Source organism: Pollicipes pollicipes, unplaced genomic scaffold (assembly GCF_011947565.3).
Source record: "Pollicipes pollicipes isolate AB1234 unplaced genomic scaffold, Ppol_2.1 Scaffold_3447;HRSCAF=4054_pilon_pilon_pilon, whole genome shotgun sequence".
Lineage (NCBI taxonomy): Eukaryota > Metazoa > Arthropoda > Thecostraca > Pollicipedomorpha > Pollicipedidae > Pollicipes > Pollicipes pollicipes.
Window position 1 is genome coordinate 43,148,493 of NW_023596297.1, and position 19,997 is coordinate 43,168,489.

General features: G+C 55.3%; 1 protein-coding gene across 1 annotated transcript; it reads left to right on the forward strand.

Moving 5' to 3' along the window:
- Window positions 1-1,782: 1,782 nt before the first annotated feature.
- gogo (thrombospondin-1 like protein golden goal) lies at window positions 1,783-19,220 on the forward strand. The gene is made up of 12 exons (XM_037215536.1): window positions 1,783-1,795; window positions 6,982-7,084; window positions 7,422-7,587; window positions 8,549-8,754; window positions 8,992-9,504; window positions 14,581-14,711; window positions 15,211-15,245; window positions 15,300-15,405; window positions 16,018-16,255; window positions 16,624-16,792; window positions 18,401-18,522; window positions 18,811-19,220. Exons 2-12 carry the CDS (start codon window positions 7,027-7,029, stop codon window positions 19,218-19,220), a joined length of 2,154 nt encoding a protein of 717 aa, XP_037071431.1. The 5' UTR covers window positions 1,783-1,795; window positions 6,982-7,026.
- The last annotated feature ends 777 nt before the right edge of the window (window positions 19,221-19,997 follow it).

The following is a 19,997-nucleotide window of genomic DNA, read 5'->3' on the forward strand; positions in this document are numbered from 1 at the left end:
ATTCAGCTGCTGTGACTGTCAAGGTCCTTCGTCTTTTTTTAGCGGTCGGGCGTGCAAATCCAGCCGTAGATGGAGCTTAAACGTGAAGCCTGACGAGTCCCTAGCGTGGAAAATACTGCTCCTGTGAATACAAGATCCCATAGGATAGGTTCGGTGTGCCTGCATTCTTAATAGCAGCAGCTACCATTACATTCTTTGAATGACATTGTATAATTGAGTGTTTCGGTTGTGTGCATAATGTTGAAAATTGTAGTGTTAAAAGAGATTTTCGGTGATGCGCCGATTCCTGATAATGCCTTTGGGCATTTTGCGTCATATGGTATCATGTTACGCCGCTGGCGACAGTTTTGTCAACAGAAATTCGGTCGGTGGCAAAAAATGCACTTTTGCCATACCTGCTCCTGCGCCGTAGACAAGTCGAGCCACCCCGCTCTCACAAACTAACCTGCATCGAGTCTGATCGGTCGGCCGTCCAAGGATCCCATATCCGGCTCTTGAGAATGCTGAGTCAGGCCACCCGGGATGGCATGTCCGGATGCCCGGGATGGCATGTCCGGATGCCCGGGACGGCATGTCCGGATGACCGGGATGGCGCGTCCGGATGACCGGGATGCGATGTCCAGCTTTCAGAGAATCTGACGCCCGGAGTCGAGGAACATTATCTCCCGTAATGTCCGGCGGACATCTCCCGATGTCCGCCGATCCGTTGCCCTCATGTCCGGGGTCTGGGGACATAATCTCCCGTCATCTCCGGCTGACAACTCCTGATGTTCGCCAGTCCGCGGGCATGTCCTGATGTCCGGCGGTCCGTCGCCTTCATGTCCCGGCGTCCGGGGATCAGTGTTACGCTGGTCCAGTGTCCTCTGTCCCGCCGCCCAAGAATATTATGTCCGGCCATTCAGGATCTGGTGTCTGGACGACTACGATCCAGTGCCTGGATATCGAAGAAAACAATTTCGAGACATTCCAGGATCCAGTATCCATTTTCTGGGAGTTCATACCCGGTCTCCGATCACCGATGTACGAATATCCTGAGCGCACGGCGCGGATCTGCAGATCCTGTACGTCTGGTTGGCCGCGGATCCTACAGCCCACTATTTTCCGACCGGTGTATCCGGCCGTCCGCGTGTCCTAGCTATGACCGGAGGTCCAAGATCACTGCACGTCTGGCTATCCTGGGACTCCGTCCTGCCGGACGAAAACATTATATCCGGACCTCCCCTACCAGCCGGCCGCAGACCGTACGTCTGGCCACCTGCAGACCACATGTCCGGCCGTCCGCAGGCCGCAAGTCTGGCCAACTGCAGACCACATGTCCGGCCGTCCGCAGACCGCACGTCTGGCCGACCGCAGACCACATGTCCGGCCGACCGCAGACCGTGCGTCTGGCCGACAGGGTGCCACATATCCGGCCGACCTGGGACCATTTGTTCGGCCGACCGGGGACCGCATGTCCGGCCGACCGGGACCGGTTGTCCGGCCGGCGGGAGTCGTGTCGTGTCCGACTGTCCGGCACTAACCGTCTGGCGGCGTGGGACTAATCGCCGTCGGGCCTCAGCTCCCCCCGCCGGCGGCCACACCGGCCGAAGCGGACCGCATCGATTGCGGCGGGGCGACTGGCTCAGGTGAGCCCAGCCCCGCCGACGGCGGCGGCCAGTTGGGACCAGGCAGCGGAGCCGCCGGCAGCCACCATACAGCCAGGGGCGGCCGACTGTGACCGGCGGGCAGGGGTGGCGCGGCTGGACGGCCGGCACAGACGCGCAGCCGCCGCTGCCACCGGCGTCACGCTCCGCGGGTGAGCTCTGCGTGTGAGTTGTGACCGAGTTGTGGTGAGAGCTGAGGTACGTGTGTCGACCGTGTTGTGCCGGTAGAGGTCGGGTATGCTGCTCTGAGTTGTGAGTTTGGGGCTGGATGGGACCAGGTCAGATGGCCTTGTGTGAGTGAGCGGTACAGATTGCTGACTGTTGATAGTGGGTGGCATCATTACATCAGGTGATGCTTCAGTAAACTCCTGATCAATGGGTGGATACTATTCGTGTCCACGGCGTACCGGCGAGTTCGCACAAGTCTTTACTTATCCCGTGTCTAGTCACGAGTACTTGCGGTGATATGCCGCGCCCAGCGGGGCGGCTGCGGCGAGTCCGACTGCCAGTACGCCGTCGCCGGCTGCGGCGAGTCCGTGCCGGCTGAGCCTGCAGGACGGACCTCTGCGGCAGTCAAGGTCGGCCCACAGCCTGTCCATAGTCCGGCGCCGTTGTCTCGCCGCTCTAGTGCGCAGGGGTTCACGAACCCACTGGGCTCAGCTGAGCGGGCAGGCAACCTGCTGCGTCAATATCTCTTGCCTAAGCCGTCACGGTCTCAGAGCCGACGACTGCAGCGGACCACGGTGTGCGAACATCGCTTGTCTCTGCTGCCACCGCCCAGAGCGAAATATTTCAGGTCGCTCCCCATGACCAGCCGAGCGCTGTCCCCCTCCCCAGCTGTACCGAGGCTTTGCCGTTATACGCTGTCACGGCCGGCGACTGATCGCCCTCGCTTACTAGCCGCGATGAGCTCTGCCTCCCGTGCAACAATGGTGATAGCTCGGCCACGGCCAGCGAGTAGCCACTGTGTGAAGGAAACTGGTTTAGCTTCTCGTGTTCATTACTGGAGCACTCATATCATGCAAATGCCGTGTTTTGTCTGAGAATGGCGGCCTGTCGTGAACGCGGGACATCAGCGTTTCTAGGCGGAGGGAAGACTGTGATGCACCGGGTGCTCCGCAGTGACAGGTAGACTGTGATGCGTCGGGTGCTCCGCAGTGACAGGTAACCCTCGGGATCGATAGCTCGAGCGGCTCGTGGCGTGCCTAGTTAAAATGGAACGGGCAACAGAGTCGGCCGAGCGAGGGTGGGGCAGGTCCGCAGGCTGGCGGCACCGAACGGCACAGATAGGCACGAGCACTGGAGGCCTATCCAACTGAACAACGGGTCAGAGTTACACTGGATAACAGTACATGTACTCCATGTGCTAATTGGCCTAAGGGCTGCGGAGTGATATAAGTTTTTAAGTTTGATTAGGGCTTTGATGTTCAAAAGATTCATTATCGATTAAGGAAAATGTAATCATTAGATTAAACATTAGACGTTTCATGATTGAACTGTGTCATTGCAACCGCGACGGATTTGAATCATAGCGATTTAGGTGACTTGCACATTGAATTATGTCATTAGATTGACCAGTGACCAGTCATCGTTCAATTGGAACTTCCAATCCAGGAAAGTTTCAGTCTAACGCTATCCTATCTTAGTATCTTCACGGCATGAGAGTGAACTCATCGTGCAGGTTACGGACAAAAGGATCGGCTGAGATGCTACGTGCATGATAGCGTCCCATTCAACCTCGATCTTCACGGTCATGTTGAGATTTATTTTCCCATGTATCTGCAAAATAATTGTCTTGTCATGACTGCTTCTTCTTATTCCCGAAGGAAAGACTACGGAAGCAGGCATAACAACATTATCTGTCGGTTGCTGGCTGCAACATCTTGGGAACACTGACTGCGTCGGATTTCAGGCTTATCTTTACTCAATACTGTATCAGCCTCTCCACCGCTTTTCCTTCCCTGACAACTCCAATGAATTATTCAACCGGACCTCGATTTATTTCCCATTTGTCCTAATGAAGACCGGAATGAGGGAATGTCCAGTGATGTGGGCGTTGCTGCTCAGCGACACAGGGGACGCAGTCCGAACAAACAAGCGCTCTGTTCCCGGCTCCTGCGCCGCCACCGGCGGTCCTGCGACGGCACAAAATCCCCGACTCGCGTGTAAAGCGCCGATAATGCCGGCCGGGCCGCGACATTACACGACCTGTATCGATTGCGGGTTCGTCGGGGCCGCCGCCTGAAAGGAGCCCCGCCGTCTGCGACGACCGGCGGCAGACACAAGGCCTAAAGTCAGCGCCACGGTGGAACAAAGGTCCGGGCTGCCGGCGGCGGCGGCGGCGGCTCAGGAGCCACGCTGTCTACCCGGCGGCGCTGGTACGGGGCTGTGAGGAGCAGGCCTTAGGCGGACACCCGTGAATACCCGGAGTGGAGTAGCCACGCTGTCTGCCCGGCGGCGCTGGTACGGGGCTGTGGGGAGGAAGCCTCAGGCGGACACCCGGTATATCCGGAGTGGAGTAGCCACGCTGTTTGTCCTTCAGTACTGGGACGAGGGGCAATGGGGAAGCAGCGCCAGGCATTGACTCGATGATACCCTGGAGTGGGGGCGCCGCACTGTCGGCATCACAGAGCTGGCGCCGGAGAGCTATCAGGGAGCCTGGAGCTATTTGTCCGAAAGCATGAAGAGGTGGCATCAGACCGGTGCCCGTTCCAGGCCTGGAATGGCGCCGGTGGCTATGTGGAGACGTGACACCTCGCAGACAGCGTTCCGTGGCCGGAGTGGATGAGCCGCACTTTCTTGTCTGCGATACTGACACGAGGAGCCACAGAGACATGGTGTTACGCGGATTCCGTCCGTGACTTGGAGCAGCCAAGAGCCTGAAAATTCATGCGGTGGTCAGATCCTACCATAACTCGCGCAGGAGCGCAAACTAAGCAGTGGCACAAGCTCATCGTCGTCTACGTGGAAGCTCTCAGTGGCCAGAGTTCGCTATGATCTATGCCGAAGCCTGCGCAGTGACCCAAACTTCCCATAAACCATGCGAAGGTCTGTATAGTGACCAAGACTTACTGTGCCCCGTGCCAAAGCCTCTACGGTGAGCCAAACCTCACACGGCTCATTGTGAAGCCTGCACCAGTGGCCCGACCTCCCCGTGTACCATGCGGAAGCCTGTACAGTGACCTGACCTTCCCGTGCACCGTCCGAAAGCCTGTACGGTGACCCGGCCTTTCCGTGAACTGTGCCGAAGCCTCTACACTGACCATGGCCCATGCGGAAGCATGGACCGTGGTCAGTGTAGAGGCACTGTGCAGGCTTCCATGCGAAAGCCTGTACAGTGACCTGACCTTCTCGCGACCCGAGCGGAAGCCTCTACAGTGACCACGGTCCATGCAGAAACCTGTACAGTGACCCGACCTTCCCCTGCACCGTGCTGAAGCCTGCGCAGTGATCGACGCAACAGCTGGGCCAATAATGATGTCTGTCGTTATGGTGCAGCAAATCAGCAGGCACTATGCTCGGGTCGGCAATTGATCATCGGCTAATGAATATATGCGCCAGTAACACACGGCACACACCCCACGTGCCAACAGCGAGGGGTCCTTCTTCGCCTCCATATGTTGACTCGGCCGCGAAGCCACCGGACTGTAAGGCACACATTGGCCTCTCCTGCCATATATAGCTCCCATCGATGGCGCCGCGAGCATGTAAAGTGACACGACGTCACCTCCGTCGCCTCCGACCGCATCGCTGTCACTACTCGTATGTCGACCTGCTGCTCCCTCCACAGGTGCCCTGGGTGGGTAGGGGTCGGGCCGTTGTCAGCTCGAGGAGCAGGTGGCGCTTCAGGTCGATACAGGTCGCGGAGGGACACACAGGACCGCCGTCCGGTGCAACGATTTCCGGAACAAGGCCGGGGTCGGCGCCCCATCGCCGGTGCCAATGGTCGTCCAGCCATCGTCTTCGAACAGAAATGGCAGCGCTAATGGCTGGCACGTCGCGGGGGTCAAGCAGAGGCTGATGAGTTGGCATATCCACAGTCTTAAACTGTGCACATAAATTGGAGCGCATTTCTCAACAAATAGAGCCATGCGCCGTAGAGCGAACACGATTTGTTTCACATCATGCTGAGTGTTATGCTTAGTGCCCGAGATGGCGTTGTCTGGAAGCTCTTATTCAAAGTCTATCCCAAAGTCCAAGGATAAACCAGTTGTCCGTCCATGTGTCCGAAAATCAGGACACCCCAAAATCAGGGCACCCAAAAATGTCAGTTTTGATTTCAAAGTATCAAATAACTGATGCCTACAATCAATTACCCTTGTCACTATTTGCGTCGCTGCATTGACCCACTCGAATCAAGCGAAAAGGAAGAGAATACTCGTAGGTAGATGAGGTTTGTCACAGTCCTTCGTGAAGATAATTTGAGGTATCATCACAGGCAGCCTTTGCACAATAACTGTAAGATGACAAAAGCGGCAGCCGTAAAACGGAGATCTGTATTTGCTAGTGTGACTAGTGCTAGCTGCTAACTGTGTGCTATATGTGCTATAGTGCTAACTGTGAATGTGTTGCTCGCGCTCCCATCTCATTTTATAGCTTTCATGGCCTAAGGAATATGTGACAGTGCATGCGATGAGGGCTCTATCCGATGTTTCAAAAAGGAATATTTCCTAATGTGCTTTGTCAACGATTTGTTCCAGGCTCGGAATCAAAATTGTTTTGAAACGAGTAGCTACAAATCAGTCTAGATGCTTATCAAATTAAGAGACGACAGAATGATATCGGCTGTCCAAAAAATCCAGAAATTTCTTCCTGGTTTGTTCAACTTTCAAATCGAGCTGTGGAAATTTTCGGACCTCCAAAAAATTGGAACCCAATCGGTACCTCTAAGTGCGACTACAAAATGTCTTGTAGCCCATGGAGCTCGAGCACGGATGTCGCTGAGGACACCTGCAGTCCTCAGACTATCTGGGCCATGCGATAATATTCAGGATTTCTTTCCTTTGCTCTAACCAATCACAGATTGTTATACTGTGTCGAGCCATCGCTTATATGCTACCCCATTTTTATCCCATTTATGACCTATTTAGCTTCGGTTACGAAAACGAATCCGTAAAAAGGTTCCAGATGGCGATGTGAAACGTACTGCCGCGTCGCTTAGATACCAGTTGTTAACGTTGATCTGCCAGTAATTTATTATAATACTGTGTTTGTTTGCCTAAAATGCCGTCATCGCTTGTTTGCAACTACAGTATTCATTATTGATAGTGGTTATCTATTGATTATTAAGAAACGATGCTACTCATCATCTATAACGGCGACCATTGGCTGCCTTCAGAACGGGCCACTGAATGAAGAATTTGGAGTTCAGCCCCGGGCCTCGATGGAATTCAGGATCATTCTGATCCTGAGCATGGCCATCACTGTACACGCCCAGACAGGTCAGCAACCGCACCTACACATGCTCTCAGTGGGCTTCGTAAGCCTCCGTGGCGTATGCTTACGTTCCTTGTTGGGGACATCTTTCGGACCCGTCCGTGGAACTTGTAGATAAGTTTTGTAACTGTGTCATTGTGGCATTGACTGTCATGCATAGCTATGATACCCTGTTCATGCATAGTACGAATCGTGCCACATTCATGATATGTTACAGCACTTTGTTCATGTTAGTGCATTACAGCCACCTTTTATCGAAATCTGTGATGAACATTCTGAGCTGTCGTCAAAGGTACTGTCGCTTACCAACCACGATGACCTGACCGATTTCCTTTACTGCAGCCGAAATCGAGGTGGGGACAGTCGGAAGTCGTCCAGGCGCCAGCGAGGTCAATGACAGCGACGACGAGGGGACGTACAGCCTCGACATCGAGGAGCAGGATGTCACCGCCCTTCAGAATGACATCACTGTGTGGGTCAGCTGGTCGGGCAATGCCACAGACGCGAGGTATGGAGAAAGGCAGCATACCGTCCATAACGGTACTGTATATACGTGTGCAATAATATTTGTCGGAAACCTTTTCGTCTGATGGCCATACTCCACTGACTTATCAAGAGTCTGTCCTTCATAAAACGCTAGCTCCTGACATATCCGTTCCCGGCTTTCCCACGTCGCATTTACGCATAAATAATGCTCATTATTTAATCCGCCACAATCACCAGCCCTGCCATCCTCTCATTTCTCACTCTCCGACCTATTCTGTAGTATGATTTCACAAATTATTGGGGCGATCTAAATGCAACACTGTCCCCCCCCCCCCCCCATTACCCTCGGCTTCCCCATGAACTGTGTGTTGAAGCAGTAGTCAGCTCCCGGTATCCTCACCAGCACTCGGGCTCACTCACATCTCTTCCCCGTACCTCACCAGCACTCGGGTTCACTCACATCTCTTCCCCGTACCTCACCAGCACTCGGGCTCACTCACATCTCCTCCCCGTACCTCACCAGCACTCTGGCTCACTCACATCTCCTCCCCGTACCTCACCAGCACTCGGGCTCACTCACATCTCCTCCCCGTACCTCACCAGCACTCAGGCTCACTTACACCTCCTCCCCGTACCTCACCAGCACTCGGGTTCACTCACATCTCCTCCCCATACCTCACCAGTACTTGGGTGCACTCACATCTCATCCCCCTCACCAGCACTCGGGTTCACTCACAGCGCCATTGCGGTCTTCCGGGGTGCGCCAAGGTGCGCTGGTATTGACCTAGCAATTAACAGTCGCGTGCACTGGCGCTACTTGCAACGGCCCTTTCCACCGTGGCGAATGACCGGTGTAACTGGCGCTGGCAAGCCGGACGGCGCAGGTTACGGCCGGGTTATTGGGTGACCTGTCGACAGCCGACCGGGCCCGGGTGCGCTCTCTGCAAAGCTGCCGTCGCCTGACTGACCGGTTCTGCTTGCAGGGCCGACGTGACGGCGCTGTCATCGGACCGTGCTGAAGTGACACCGGACGGCGCTCGGGCCGAGACGGTGGACAGCGAGCTGACCGTGGAGCTGACCGTAGAGCTGGTCCACCTGGCGTCAGCCGAGACGGTGGACGCGGCGCCAGTGGGACCGGGGCCGGGGGCGTGGCGCGTGACGTTCCCGTGTGGAACCGTGCAGCAGGGCGGCACGTTCGCGGCGCGGCTGCTGGCCGCTGGCCGGCTGCTGGCCGTCAGCCGGCCGATGGCCGTGCGCTGGCCGCCGGTGCTGGTTAGCCTGCCATCAGCTGCGGACTCGCACACGGCCGTAGTGGCGCACGTGCGCCTGACGAGTGGCGTGTGCACCCCGCGCCACCGACGCCGCTTCGCCGTCAGCGCGCAGCTCGTGCTGTCGGAGCGGCCGGCCGCCGGCGCCGCGCCGCTAGCCGGCCGCGTCACCGACCGCCACCCGCTCAAGCACTTCTACGAGCGCGGTCACGACCTGCGGCTCGGCTGCGAGCGGCTCGAGCGGCAGGCGTTCTTCCAGCTGCAGCTGGTGGCCAATGTCACCGACAAACCGCTCGTGGCCTGGAGCAACGTGATGCGTGTGCGCTGGAGCCGCCGCTTTCGGCTGAAGGTGCGCGGTGAGAACGGCGGCAGTGTGTTCCCCTGCCGCGCCGGCGTCGAGGTCTACTTCGGCCGGCCGCGCTGCGCTGGTGGCGGCGACCGGCTGCGGCTCTCGGGTGTCGAGCGGGCGGACGTAGCGTCGGCGGCGCCGCCCACCATCGAGCGCTATGTCGGCGAGCGGCGCGTCTCCGGCGAGAGCAGCGCCGTGTCGTTCGAGTGCGCTGACTTCTCCGAACGCTTCGTGCGCTACTGCGTGTCGTACATGGCGTTCGGCTGGTCGGGCGCCGTGTACCTGGTGCGGAAGGTCTGCATCCCGACGCAGGCGGCCACGCGTGAGTACAGGGCTCGCCGATGGCGGCCGATGGATGCAGGCCACGCCGGTTGGCCGGCACTTCCCCCTCCAGACGCGATAGATTTCCGGGGGCTAGCGACTGTTTTTGAATTAGCGTCGTTTCATTCGTTGGTGCGGTTTCGGCTGCAAATACCTCTTGCCTCGAATGAGACCGATGTGAAGTGATGCTGTCCTAGCCTCCACGTACTGCCGCCAGTGGTGGGTGCTTCTTTGCTCACACACTACCTGTCAACCCCGGACATTAACATGCTTCCCCACCTCCCGGCCAGCTGGCAGCCCTCTCATGGTCCATGAGGCACACGAACCCTCCGTTTTCAAACCGCTTCCAGGTGTGCACAGACCCGGATAACTATCATTCCTTCTGGTCATGTGCAAAGCCGTGCTTACATCTCCCTCTTTCCCAGGAAGCGTCTCCCAATCTGCAACCATCTCGATTGATTAGGAGCGAATCCAGACTGAAGGATGCTCGTGTCCACGTCACGACTGGAACCAATTGCGGTTGTTTAACACACAATTACCCCCTGCGCCGTGCTATTGGAGGACGGTCCAGGTGCGCTGCAGCCCCACCGTTGCCAATGCCGTGCAGATGGGCTATGAACGCGCGGTGTGACGTGATGATATGGCCCGAGGCCGCGCGACGGACCGTGGCGTGACGGGTGTGTTCCGGCGCTGAGGGCGAGCGTCACGGCCGCCGCACACGGGCGCGGAAAAGTCGAGCGCCGTGTCGTCGGGAACATACGCGCGGGAGGAGGCCACGAATGGGCTAATTGATGCTTTGGTTTAAATCGGCGACGTCGCAACGTTCTGCTGGAGTGTATTCACTGGTGCAGCGCCACACCCGGCTTAGCCTCATTTAAATTTCGTCCATTTCGTGGTGGTGCTGCCGGGAGGACTCAGGTTTTCCCATCCATCAGAGTGGGCAGGTGTTGTTGCAATGCGTCCGTGAGCTGTCGGGCCTCACACGCGCCGTTGCTGACCCTTTGGTCTCGATGCCGGCGGGATCCAGCCGTCCGACACGGACGGCGGTGGCACGTGCGTCATGTCCCACGTCATGAGAGCCTCTCCGGGCTGGGCCAAATTAATTACGGCCGTGGAGGGGGGCCTCATGGTTCCCGTGCCCCGCAGCCCGGGCTCCACCAGCGACGAACCGTGATCGATTGGCAAGAGTCGGCGGCCGCTTGCCGCCGGCGGGCAGCGTCGTCCGCTCCGGGCGGCACCACGACAGCCCCGGCGGCGACTAATCGGACTCCGCTCCAGCCCACACCGGCTGCCGCTAATTGAAGCGGCCACAAAGGGGTCGTCGGCCGGCACGCGGACGCCCTCGGGTGCGTTCCGACAACACAGGGGTGTGTCTGGGACAAAGGAGCGTCGTTCGGCCAGTGGACACTCCGGCGCCGGCCTGCGTCCCGCAACACAGGCTGACTGACTGGACGGCTGCCGCCGCAGGCACAACAACTGTGTGTACCGCTACGCAAGGAATAATAGTGTACTATGGGCAATATCATTCACGTTGAGCGTCTGTGGATCCCGAACAGAAGCTCGAGCGCCAGCCTGATTATATCAGCCTTCACGGGCTCATAAGTCAGTGATGACAGAATTGATGGTGCTCCAACCCAGCGAAGCGCAATTTGCCTATATATATATAAGACCTCGTCGCAAATTTCCATGATTTTAGTCACTATACCGTCTTTAAAAATAATGCTGAGTTGTGCCTAACAGCTACCTTAGCGTCCTTTCAGGATTCATTCTTGCAATTATTTCAAAGCCACTGCCAACTAGCCATTCGAATTGTTACGGGTTTCAGACAGGTGAAGCCCAAAAGTTGGCGCATGCTTGCGTGCTTGTGAGCTGTTGGAATTTGATCAGAGCTAGATGTACCGACTCTGAGTGTCTATGTCTCTGGCAGCTTGCGTGTTGGCTGGGTGTCCGTGTTGAGTTGGGCGTGCCGTCCGAAGTGCCACGTGCAGCTGTGAGGACGCAGGGTTAGTTGAGGAAATACCATATTAGATTTTGGTAGCACCTGCCTGTCGCGCTCCTGGTTCCTTTTCGAGCCCACGCTTATTGCCTCACGCGTACAAGATCACGGCTAATACACGCCCGAGTGGTCGTCAAATACGACGTCGCTCGTCGGGGGGGGGGGGGGGAGCAAGTTGAGCCCTCTAAGTTTTCCAAATTAAGAGAGCTGGAGACTCTGGACTCGCAGAATAGATGGGCCTGTGTGTAAACTCACTTGCATCAAATTTTGAGGTTCCTAGGTGTAACTTTAGGGCATAGGGTATAACTTTCAAGTCAAAAATGTTGAACAAGGTCAAACTCCAGAACGTTGTCCAACGTGCCCAAGACCTTCTTATCCAGCCACCTTTAACGTGGGTTCCTTTAATGAGCAACAGGTTACTGGCGTTCACTTCAGGCCATAGACCTTTTTTAACCATCAGAAAGCCGCGATGGCCAAAAACCTGCGATATTGTTTGGATTTTTCTATTTCAGTAAACTTCAAGGAATATTATAAGCGTTGTATTTAAAAAGCAAACGGTGAATCGGGATCATTTTAGGTCTGTGACTCCTTCTGACATTTATGTAGCCTAAATAAGACATTTGTCGGCCTCCTTGTGGCCAAGAAATTCAAAGTGAGCGGCAAAAACTAGCCCACAAGTCAAGGCCTCCAGTAAAAAACAATTTGGTTTTAACCTCGATCTACCAGACCAAAGGTCAACGCAAGAGGTCGTAGTCCTATATGTAATTGTTTAAATGTCAAGGAAACCATCTCAGAGATTATGGCTTCGCCTAACACTTTGTTGTATCAGTTTAGACGATTCACTAGGCATTGCCCTCGCTGACAACCATGGCCTGACTTAGACCTGTAATAGGTCATCGACATTACGAAGCCACGCATCTCTGAGACGGCTCCTTTGGCGTCTAAACGGCTGAATCTAGGATTACGACTTTGTAAGGCACATCTAATTGGCATAAACCAAAAGATTGGCTGTTTAATCAGCTATACCTATGCAATTTTTGGTGCATCTACACCGTGCTGTTCAGAAATTGATTTGGAATATATTTTCGGAGCTCAAATTGACCGCTGATCCGAGGGCGTGTTAAGCCAAAAATAAGTTACATCAGTCTATGGAAAAACAAGCAGCTTGGAGAAGACAACAAAATATTTCAGCGCTTGGTTGTCATCCTTTCAGTTGTTATTGTTCTGACGTGATTAATATACTTCAAATGTCATCCACAGAAAATGTTCGTCCAGAACCAAACGCAAAGCGTGCATTAGCGATTATACTGCCGTCGTGATTTATTTTACCAGCGAAAATTCGATTATGTCCACATCCCAAATTTTGGTAACCAGGTACAGACTAATTTACTCAATAGCCAAGCATGTCCACATCGCAAAACACCCACAATATTCAAGAAAATCTGCAATTTGTGAGCCAGAACCGATCAGTATACTGGAGAGTAACACCCGCTGCGTATCACCACGTCATGAAGCCAGAACCGATCAGTATGCAGGAGAGCAACACCCGCTGCATATCACCACGTCATGAAGCCAGAACCGATCAGTATGCAGGAGAGCAACACCCGCTGCATATCAGAGATATCATCAGAGATACAGACACGCACACAAGTAGCTAAATGGAGACATGCATGCAAATGCTGCTGCTCCGGGCATCTGACAGAGCATGAAACATGAGGGCGGAGAGGGCGCCTATTTTCACATTGCTTACTGCAAATACAGCAAGCCAATAAACTCGAAATGCCAAGACCAGTGAAACATGGCTCGTGTAAAGAAATTGACTTAACAACTTCGAGGCCCCTAAATATTAAAAGGCATCAAGGAAAAGAGCGCAGTCCTTCAAAACCGCTTTCAATGCCTGTGAACCGCGACTCCCGCTTGATTCATGGGCCTTCGCGGAAGCCCCATGCCGAGAGGTTAGACCAGCTCCCCACGATAATCCTACGTGCGTGTCTGTTGGATATCATAATGATTGCTAGGTTTAGTATAACTTATCAGCCTTCGTGGACCTAGACTGACTCGGTGGGCAGTCTAATTACCCTGCGATTCGTCCTCGCAGTGCACGCGACCCCACCGGCGACGCCACGAGCGGCTGCGGACGCCCGGCTCCGGTGTTGGCGGTTCGGTATCGGAACGATCTTTTGGTCAGAGCTGTACTCACGCCAGGCTTCTTGACGTGCTCGACGACACTTCCTAACGTCTCCACGGACAACACTTTGCTTAAGGAGTGGACGTACTGCGAGACGACAAAACGTTCTCGTACTTCCTGGTTTGGTGCAGAGTCCCCGGGACTCCGCATAAGACTCAGTGGGCAGCGAGGTTTAGACACCTGCAAGACGGGCGTGGATTTCCCTTGATTCACCCCAAGGTGTGGGAGCTCCCCACCGTCGTTGCTATGACAACGGCACGTGTAATAAACCTGGATTGGATGCCGGGGAGCCGGCGCGGCACCAGAATGTGCTTCATTACACCCAGCGGGCCGGGGCTGCCCAGTCGTCCAGTGTCGCCCTCTCGCAAGCGGCCGGGTCGCCGGAGGAACACTGACGCACACACATTCCCCACAGCACCTGCTGCACGTTAATAACCGGGCCTGGGTGATTCAGCGTTAGGATTACACTGTGTAAGGCCGCTTCAGTGGTCGCTGGAGACCACTGCCCACGGTTGCCCGAGTGGCTATGAACACGATGAGGTTGCCCGAGTGGCTATGAACACGATGATAAGAAATGGAGCTCACGTGCTCTGTATGTGCACGCTCATGCCCATCACAGGCAAGGCCAAATTTACCACAATGCGGACAACTAGAAGTGATGTTTCTGTCCCGTTTCTTCTAGTTCCGTTATGTTTGGTTTGGTTTCGTTTGGATTGCTTTGGTTTGGTTTCCTTTGGTTTGGTTTTGATTTGTTTTGTTCCGTTCCGTTCCGTTTCTTTCTCTCCCATCCCGTGCCGTGGCGTGCCGTGCCGTTCAGTCCAGTCCAGTCCAGTCCAGTCCAGTCCCGTCCCTCTCCATTTTAAAGAAAATGCAGCTTATAACCATGGTTTCAGTGGTGACAGACGGTGGTTTCGGTCCGTGGTCTGCGTGGTCTCCGTGTGAAGGCAGCTGTGGTGCATCCAGTCGCGTCAGATACAGATTCTGCAACTCGCCCCAACCGCGAAACAACGGGGCCTTCTGCCAGGTACCACCCGCGCTGCGCAGTCAGCGCTACACGTGACAGACAGACGTTTGTGAGAAATTTCTGACCATCTTAGCGGTCAGTGCACGTGATTTGAGCTTGAATGATGACTGGCCATCCTGTTCCCCTCTGGTCGTGCAGTGACCTGTTCGTCAACATATGATTATTCGCTTTTCGCCGCCAACAGCGTCACCTTCTGCTGTAGTTTGCTCGGATGTCCATTCGGCCAACTTTAAGCAATGCCATGCTTTGTTAAAACGTCGTTATACCGTCTTTGACAACATGGGGCTGCAGGCCCCTCACAGACCACTTTCTTCCTTCTTCCCAGCTGCACCGTCTGTGACAATTCAACGCCTCTGTGACCGTCACCCCCGCTGCCCCGGCGTCTGTGACGACCGAGCGCCGTCGGCCCTTCAGGCCGTGACCTTCGCAGCTCTCTGTTCCCCGTCCGCCGTCGCGACACGCTCTCGGCGCCGTTCTGACCAGCAGCCGGCTGCTGCAGGGCGAGACGACTCAGTCGCGGCCGTGCCGGCTGCCGCCCTGTCCGGCCAGCACCACCACGGCGTCGCCGGTGGCGGCGGTGCACGTCAGTCCTACGTGCCGCTGTGGCTGTGACGTGCTACTGTCGCGCGGCCAGAACTACACCCTGGCCGCCTCGGCCCACCACTGCCGCGGCACCAGCTTCTGGCGATTCGAGGTTCGTTCATGGACGCCTGTCGAGGCATCCGACTGAAGGCCCCCCTCATGGAGCCGAGAGTTAACATTTCCCGCAGTGTTCCCAACGATGAAGTGGTTTGTTTAACCTCCAATTGTCTGACATTAAAGGCGTGCGTTCCATTTTTATCTCTCCTAGATTCAAGCCCGTTACGGTGGGGCTAGCCAACAATGCGGTGCCAGCGTGACACGTGGGCAGGATATCGCTGCCAGCTCAGATGAGTTACGTGAACTATTTACAGCCACTGGGAAGAGGCTTGAAATTCCCTTATGCGCATAAGTGCGACGGCACCCATGGCCACTGCCCAGCCGTCATTTCCGCAATGGTTAAGCCTTAGCTGTAAAGTGTTTCACGTGTATGCCATTTTACGTAGCGTAATTGAGCGTACGAAGGAACTGAGATCAGTTGACCTATTGCGCATGCCATCAAGGTCGTCGTCAGGGTTTGTCACGAGACTCAACAGAGCATTGCCCTCTTTGCCCAACCGGAGTTCTTGTGGCCCTCGTGCGGCCCTTTTCTCATGTGGCCCCTCCACCCTCGTCCAGACGTCCGACGGTAGTATGTGCCGTTCTGATGCCCTCCACCCCCGTCCAGACGTCCGACGGCAGCGTGCTCCAGTTGCGCTTCTCCTACTTCCGGCTGAACGGCAGCGCCGAACGGCTGCGGGCGCGGGACGGCGCCTTCTCCAACTCGGAGCTGCTGATGGACGCGTCGGGCGCGGCCCGGCCGCCGGCGGCACTAACCTCGGCCGGCTGCCTGCTGCTGCAGTACAGCGGCGTCGAGGCGCCCACGGACCCCGGCGGCGGCTTCCTGGCTTCGGTGACGGCCGTCGGTGAGGCGCAGAGAGTGCAACACTTGGCGTGCACCAGGTCAGATCAGGCCAGATCAGGTCAGGTCCGGTCATGTCAGACCAGCTTGTTCAGGGCTCTCGAGGTACTGCTCGCTGGATTTCAAGGATGTCATCCATTCTCTAGGGCTGAACATGAACATCCCGAGCAAAACCACCTGAATGTATTTGGTAGGTTTTGAAAGGACATCACCAAATGCCAGTCCTGCACTTAGTTGCACTGCGGGTACGTTGTGAATGTACCACGCAGTCTGACCCAACAGCAGCGGTTTATTCCAGCAGCACCTAACTCAGTCAAACTATGTCATTACCGGCGCCGCCTGGCTCCCGTTGACAGCGCCGCCTGCCGGCAGCCTCGAACGGTAGCAGCACGGCGCGGCTGGCGGCGGCCAGCGCTCCACCGGCCGTCAACGGCGTCGGCGTCCTCGCTATCTGCTTCCTGTCTGTGATAATGACGGTGGTGATCGCTGCTGGCTCCTACCAAGCTTGGAAGGCGCGCAGGCTGGCCGCCACGGCTGCCAGGTAAGCACAGCTCGGGCGGAGGACGCCGAGCATCGTCCTGGCCTCCAGGCATATTCGGCGCTGTTGAATGACAACTGGGCGTTAGTGGCTTGAATGATTTAACAGCCAAGAATAACCAAACAGGTAAACAGACACGCGTTCTTAAAACGACTTGTTTCTCTCGTTTTTCCTTTAAACAAAGCGTCACATACGTATGAAGTTAAAACCGAAGGGGATTACAATTAACGACAATTTTCTGTGCATATGAAGCTACGTTACTCATGTGTGCCATAGCCAATTACCGTGAATTATGCTGCAGTTTCACGACTCCTTTTTGGCTCGTCCAAATGTTCAGCTTGACCTGGAATCATCCACTTTAATTTGCTGCGTTGACGACAAAGACCGTCTCCGCTTTAAATGAAATATTCCGCATTTGTATACTAACAAGCAAGGAACAAGGAGCAGTGGAGCAGTGGAAAACACTGCGCAAGACATAACACTTTCCCTACTTGCCAAATATGCTCTTCACTTCCGTCATTGTTTGACTACGTTATCATGCTCTGCACACCATTGATTCAAAGCCAATTGACGGCCGTGATATCTGGAAATCGTGCTCACGAACGTCAGATATGAACGACTCGACAATTATATTTTTGGTCTCGGCCTTGATCGCAGATGACCAATGGATTTGAATAACGTTATTATAGCGTCATGGATGCCGGGGTGACCTTGAAATAGTCTCCCCGAGACAGTTTGAACATCTTCGCAGGTATGTAGATCAGAATCTAGAGAGGGTTAGGTCCTAAAAAGGGAAGGGCCACAAACTGCAACGAATGATCTTCAAGATAGCTGTGTTGGTTCAAACCCCCATAGAAATGTCAAACATTTCCCTTAACGAGAGCATAGCACCTTTTTGTGCTCTTCACTTATTGCCACATCAGACACCTACGATTTGACAGTAATGCCAGCTTTCTCGAAGTCCTCGTGAATTGCTCAGAGTTCCGATTTGAAGTTGCCTTCCTTATGGGAAAAGGCTCATTTCATTCTCTGCTCACCACTATAAAAATGATAGGTTAATTTACCTTGCTCTTGCTAAAAAGCGTGCCGTGTAATTGCTGCAAACACCAATATGTCAAAATATTTGCAAGCATGAAGCTAGTATCCCATGAATATAACAAACCATAATACTATGGCTTTAATTTCTCGCCTAAGCATTTACTACAGTGGCTGTTTTCGAGGCGCACATGGCTTTGGGAACGGGAGCATCACGTGATTCATATGGGGCACTGGCTCAAACTTCAGCCAATGCGCGTCTCGGTAAAAAGCGCTTGCCCACTGGCCCAATCACAAGCGTTCTTTCACTCGCACCAGTAGAGGTGCGCACGGTGGTTGTCATAACGGTGGGCGCGACTGCAGAAGAGAAGCGTAGTTCTGTTACAAAGCGTTGGCAGAGTAATTTCGACTTAAAACTAAGTAAAATTGATATCCTTGTTAGGTATCGGCGGTGCCGTAGTGACACTATCCGGTGCCATCATTAGACATCAATAGCCCTGAGGTTTCACAAGAGTATGCTTTTGAAATATGCCCCTAAGGTGGGACAGTCCCTCTAACCGGCTTTTATGGTTGCAGCATGGAGTCCCTGTACAGCAGAAGCGGCGGCGGCGGCGGCGGCGGGGACGCGGTCTGCTCGCTCTGCACCTCCGTCACGAGTGTGGCCGAGTCTGCCGTGGTGTTACGGCTGCGGCGACGGCGCCGGCGCCCTCTGGCGGCGCGGCCGCGCTCCTCCAGCTGCGACCGCGCTGCGCTGCTCGCCGAATGGAAGCGCTGCAGCACCGCCTCGGGCGGCTCGTTGCCTGGCTCGCCGGCCACCGAGCGGCGGCGGCGGCGGGAGGCCGCTGCCGCCGCGCGGCCCGAGGCGTTCGCGCTCGGGCCGCTCTCGCGCCGCTCGCAGCCGCTGCTGGGTGCGAAGAAGCGGCACGCCGCCGCGGCCGACGTCTCGCCCGAGGCATCGGCCAAGTATCGAGCTCACACTAAGCCAGCGTCCAAGCGAAGCAAGGAGCTGGAGAACCGACGCCGCCTGCTTGTGCGCTCCGACACGGACGAGACACTAAAGCCGGCCGACTCGGCGTCGGGACTAAGCGCTGCTTCCACGGTCGCGGAGCTGGAGCTGGATTACTACGACTATGATGTCGCTAACGCCAGCCAGGCGCCCGGGTCCTACTTCGGTATGGACCCGCTGCAGCTTAGTCTCTGCGCGTACGACTATGACGCCACACCCACCGAGGACCTGGAGATGACTGAGCTAAGTGAGGCCGAGCCGCGCTCACAGGTCACCGAGGTCACCGAGGTCACTGAGATCACCGAGGTCGCCAGGGGGACAGACGCTGATGGCATATTGTTCGCTGATGACACCGATGAAGAGGGCAGTATACAGGAGGACAAGGACTGAATTTAGAGGAGGGTGGACAGCTTATTGAGGAACGAAAAGTAAAGAGGACCATCGCTTGCTGACGACTATCAGAGAGACGGGAATGAGTGCAGAAAAGCGCAAGCATGGAGTTCCTCAGAAGGTCAATGATTGACCGAAAACCGTTCACAAAGAAGAATGATGAACAGAATGTAGTTGTTTGCTTGGGCCCCAAAGGTACATCACTCACCAGTCAGTGAGGCACAGATGACTTATTCTGCTATGATGGTCAACCTGGGTGCTAGGGCGCAAGGTCAGTGCGGCGTAGAAGTGCAGCGATGCCCACCCAACCCTGGATAAGCTTCTGTTGAGACGTCGCTCGACAGTGGCCGCAGTGCGAATAGCCGTAACAAACCTTATGGTGCAAGGAATATCACACATGCAAGGGTTACGCCCCAGCATGCAAGACCAGATATCACCGGGGATACTCACAAAGTGCAATATTGCCACATACCAAGAGCTTTAATTCATCATTTGTCATCTTACGGGCGTTTTGTTTGTTCAGTGCTGTGACTTGCGACGCAGTACAGATACCTGAAGCCGTCAATGCGGATGCCTGCCTCAGCGTGACGATTCTCCGATGTCAGTCAGATGAGAGCTGATTACCTGAAGCCGTCAATGCAGATGCCTGCCTCAGCGTGACGATTCTCCGATGTCAGTCAGATGAGAGCTGATTACCTGAAGCCGTCAATGCAGATGCCTGCCTCAGCGTGACGATTCTCCGATGTCAGTCAGATGAGAGCTGATTACCTGAAGCCG

Coding starts and splice junctions, on each gene's coding strand:
- gogo (XM_037215536.1), top strand. CDS start 7,027: ATGGAATTCAGGATCATTCTGATCCTGAGCATGGCCATCACTGTACAC. Junction 7,085..7,421: donor CACTGTACACGCCCAGACAG/GTCAGCAACCGC, acceptor CCTTTACTGCAG/CCGAAATCGAGGTGGGGACA. Junction 16,256..16,623: donor GGCTTCGGTGACGGCCGTCG/GTGAGGCGCAGA, acceptor GCCTGCCGGCAG/CCTCGAACGGTAGCAGCACG.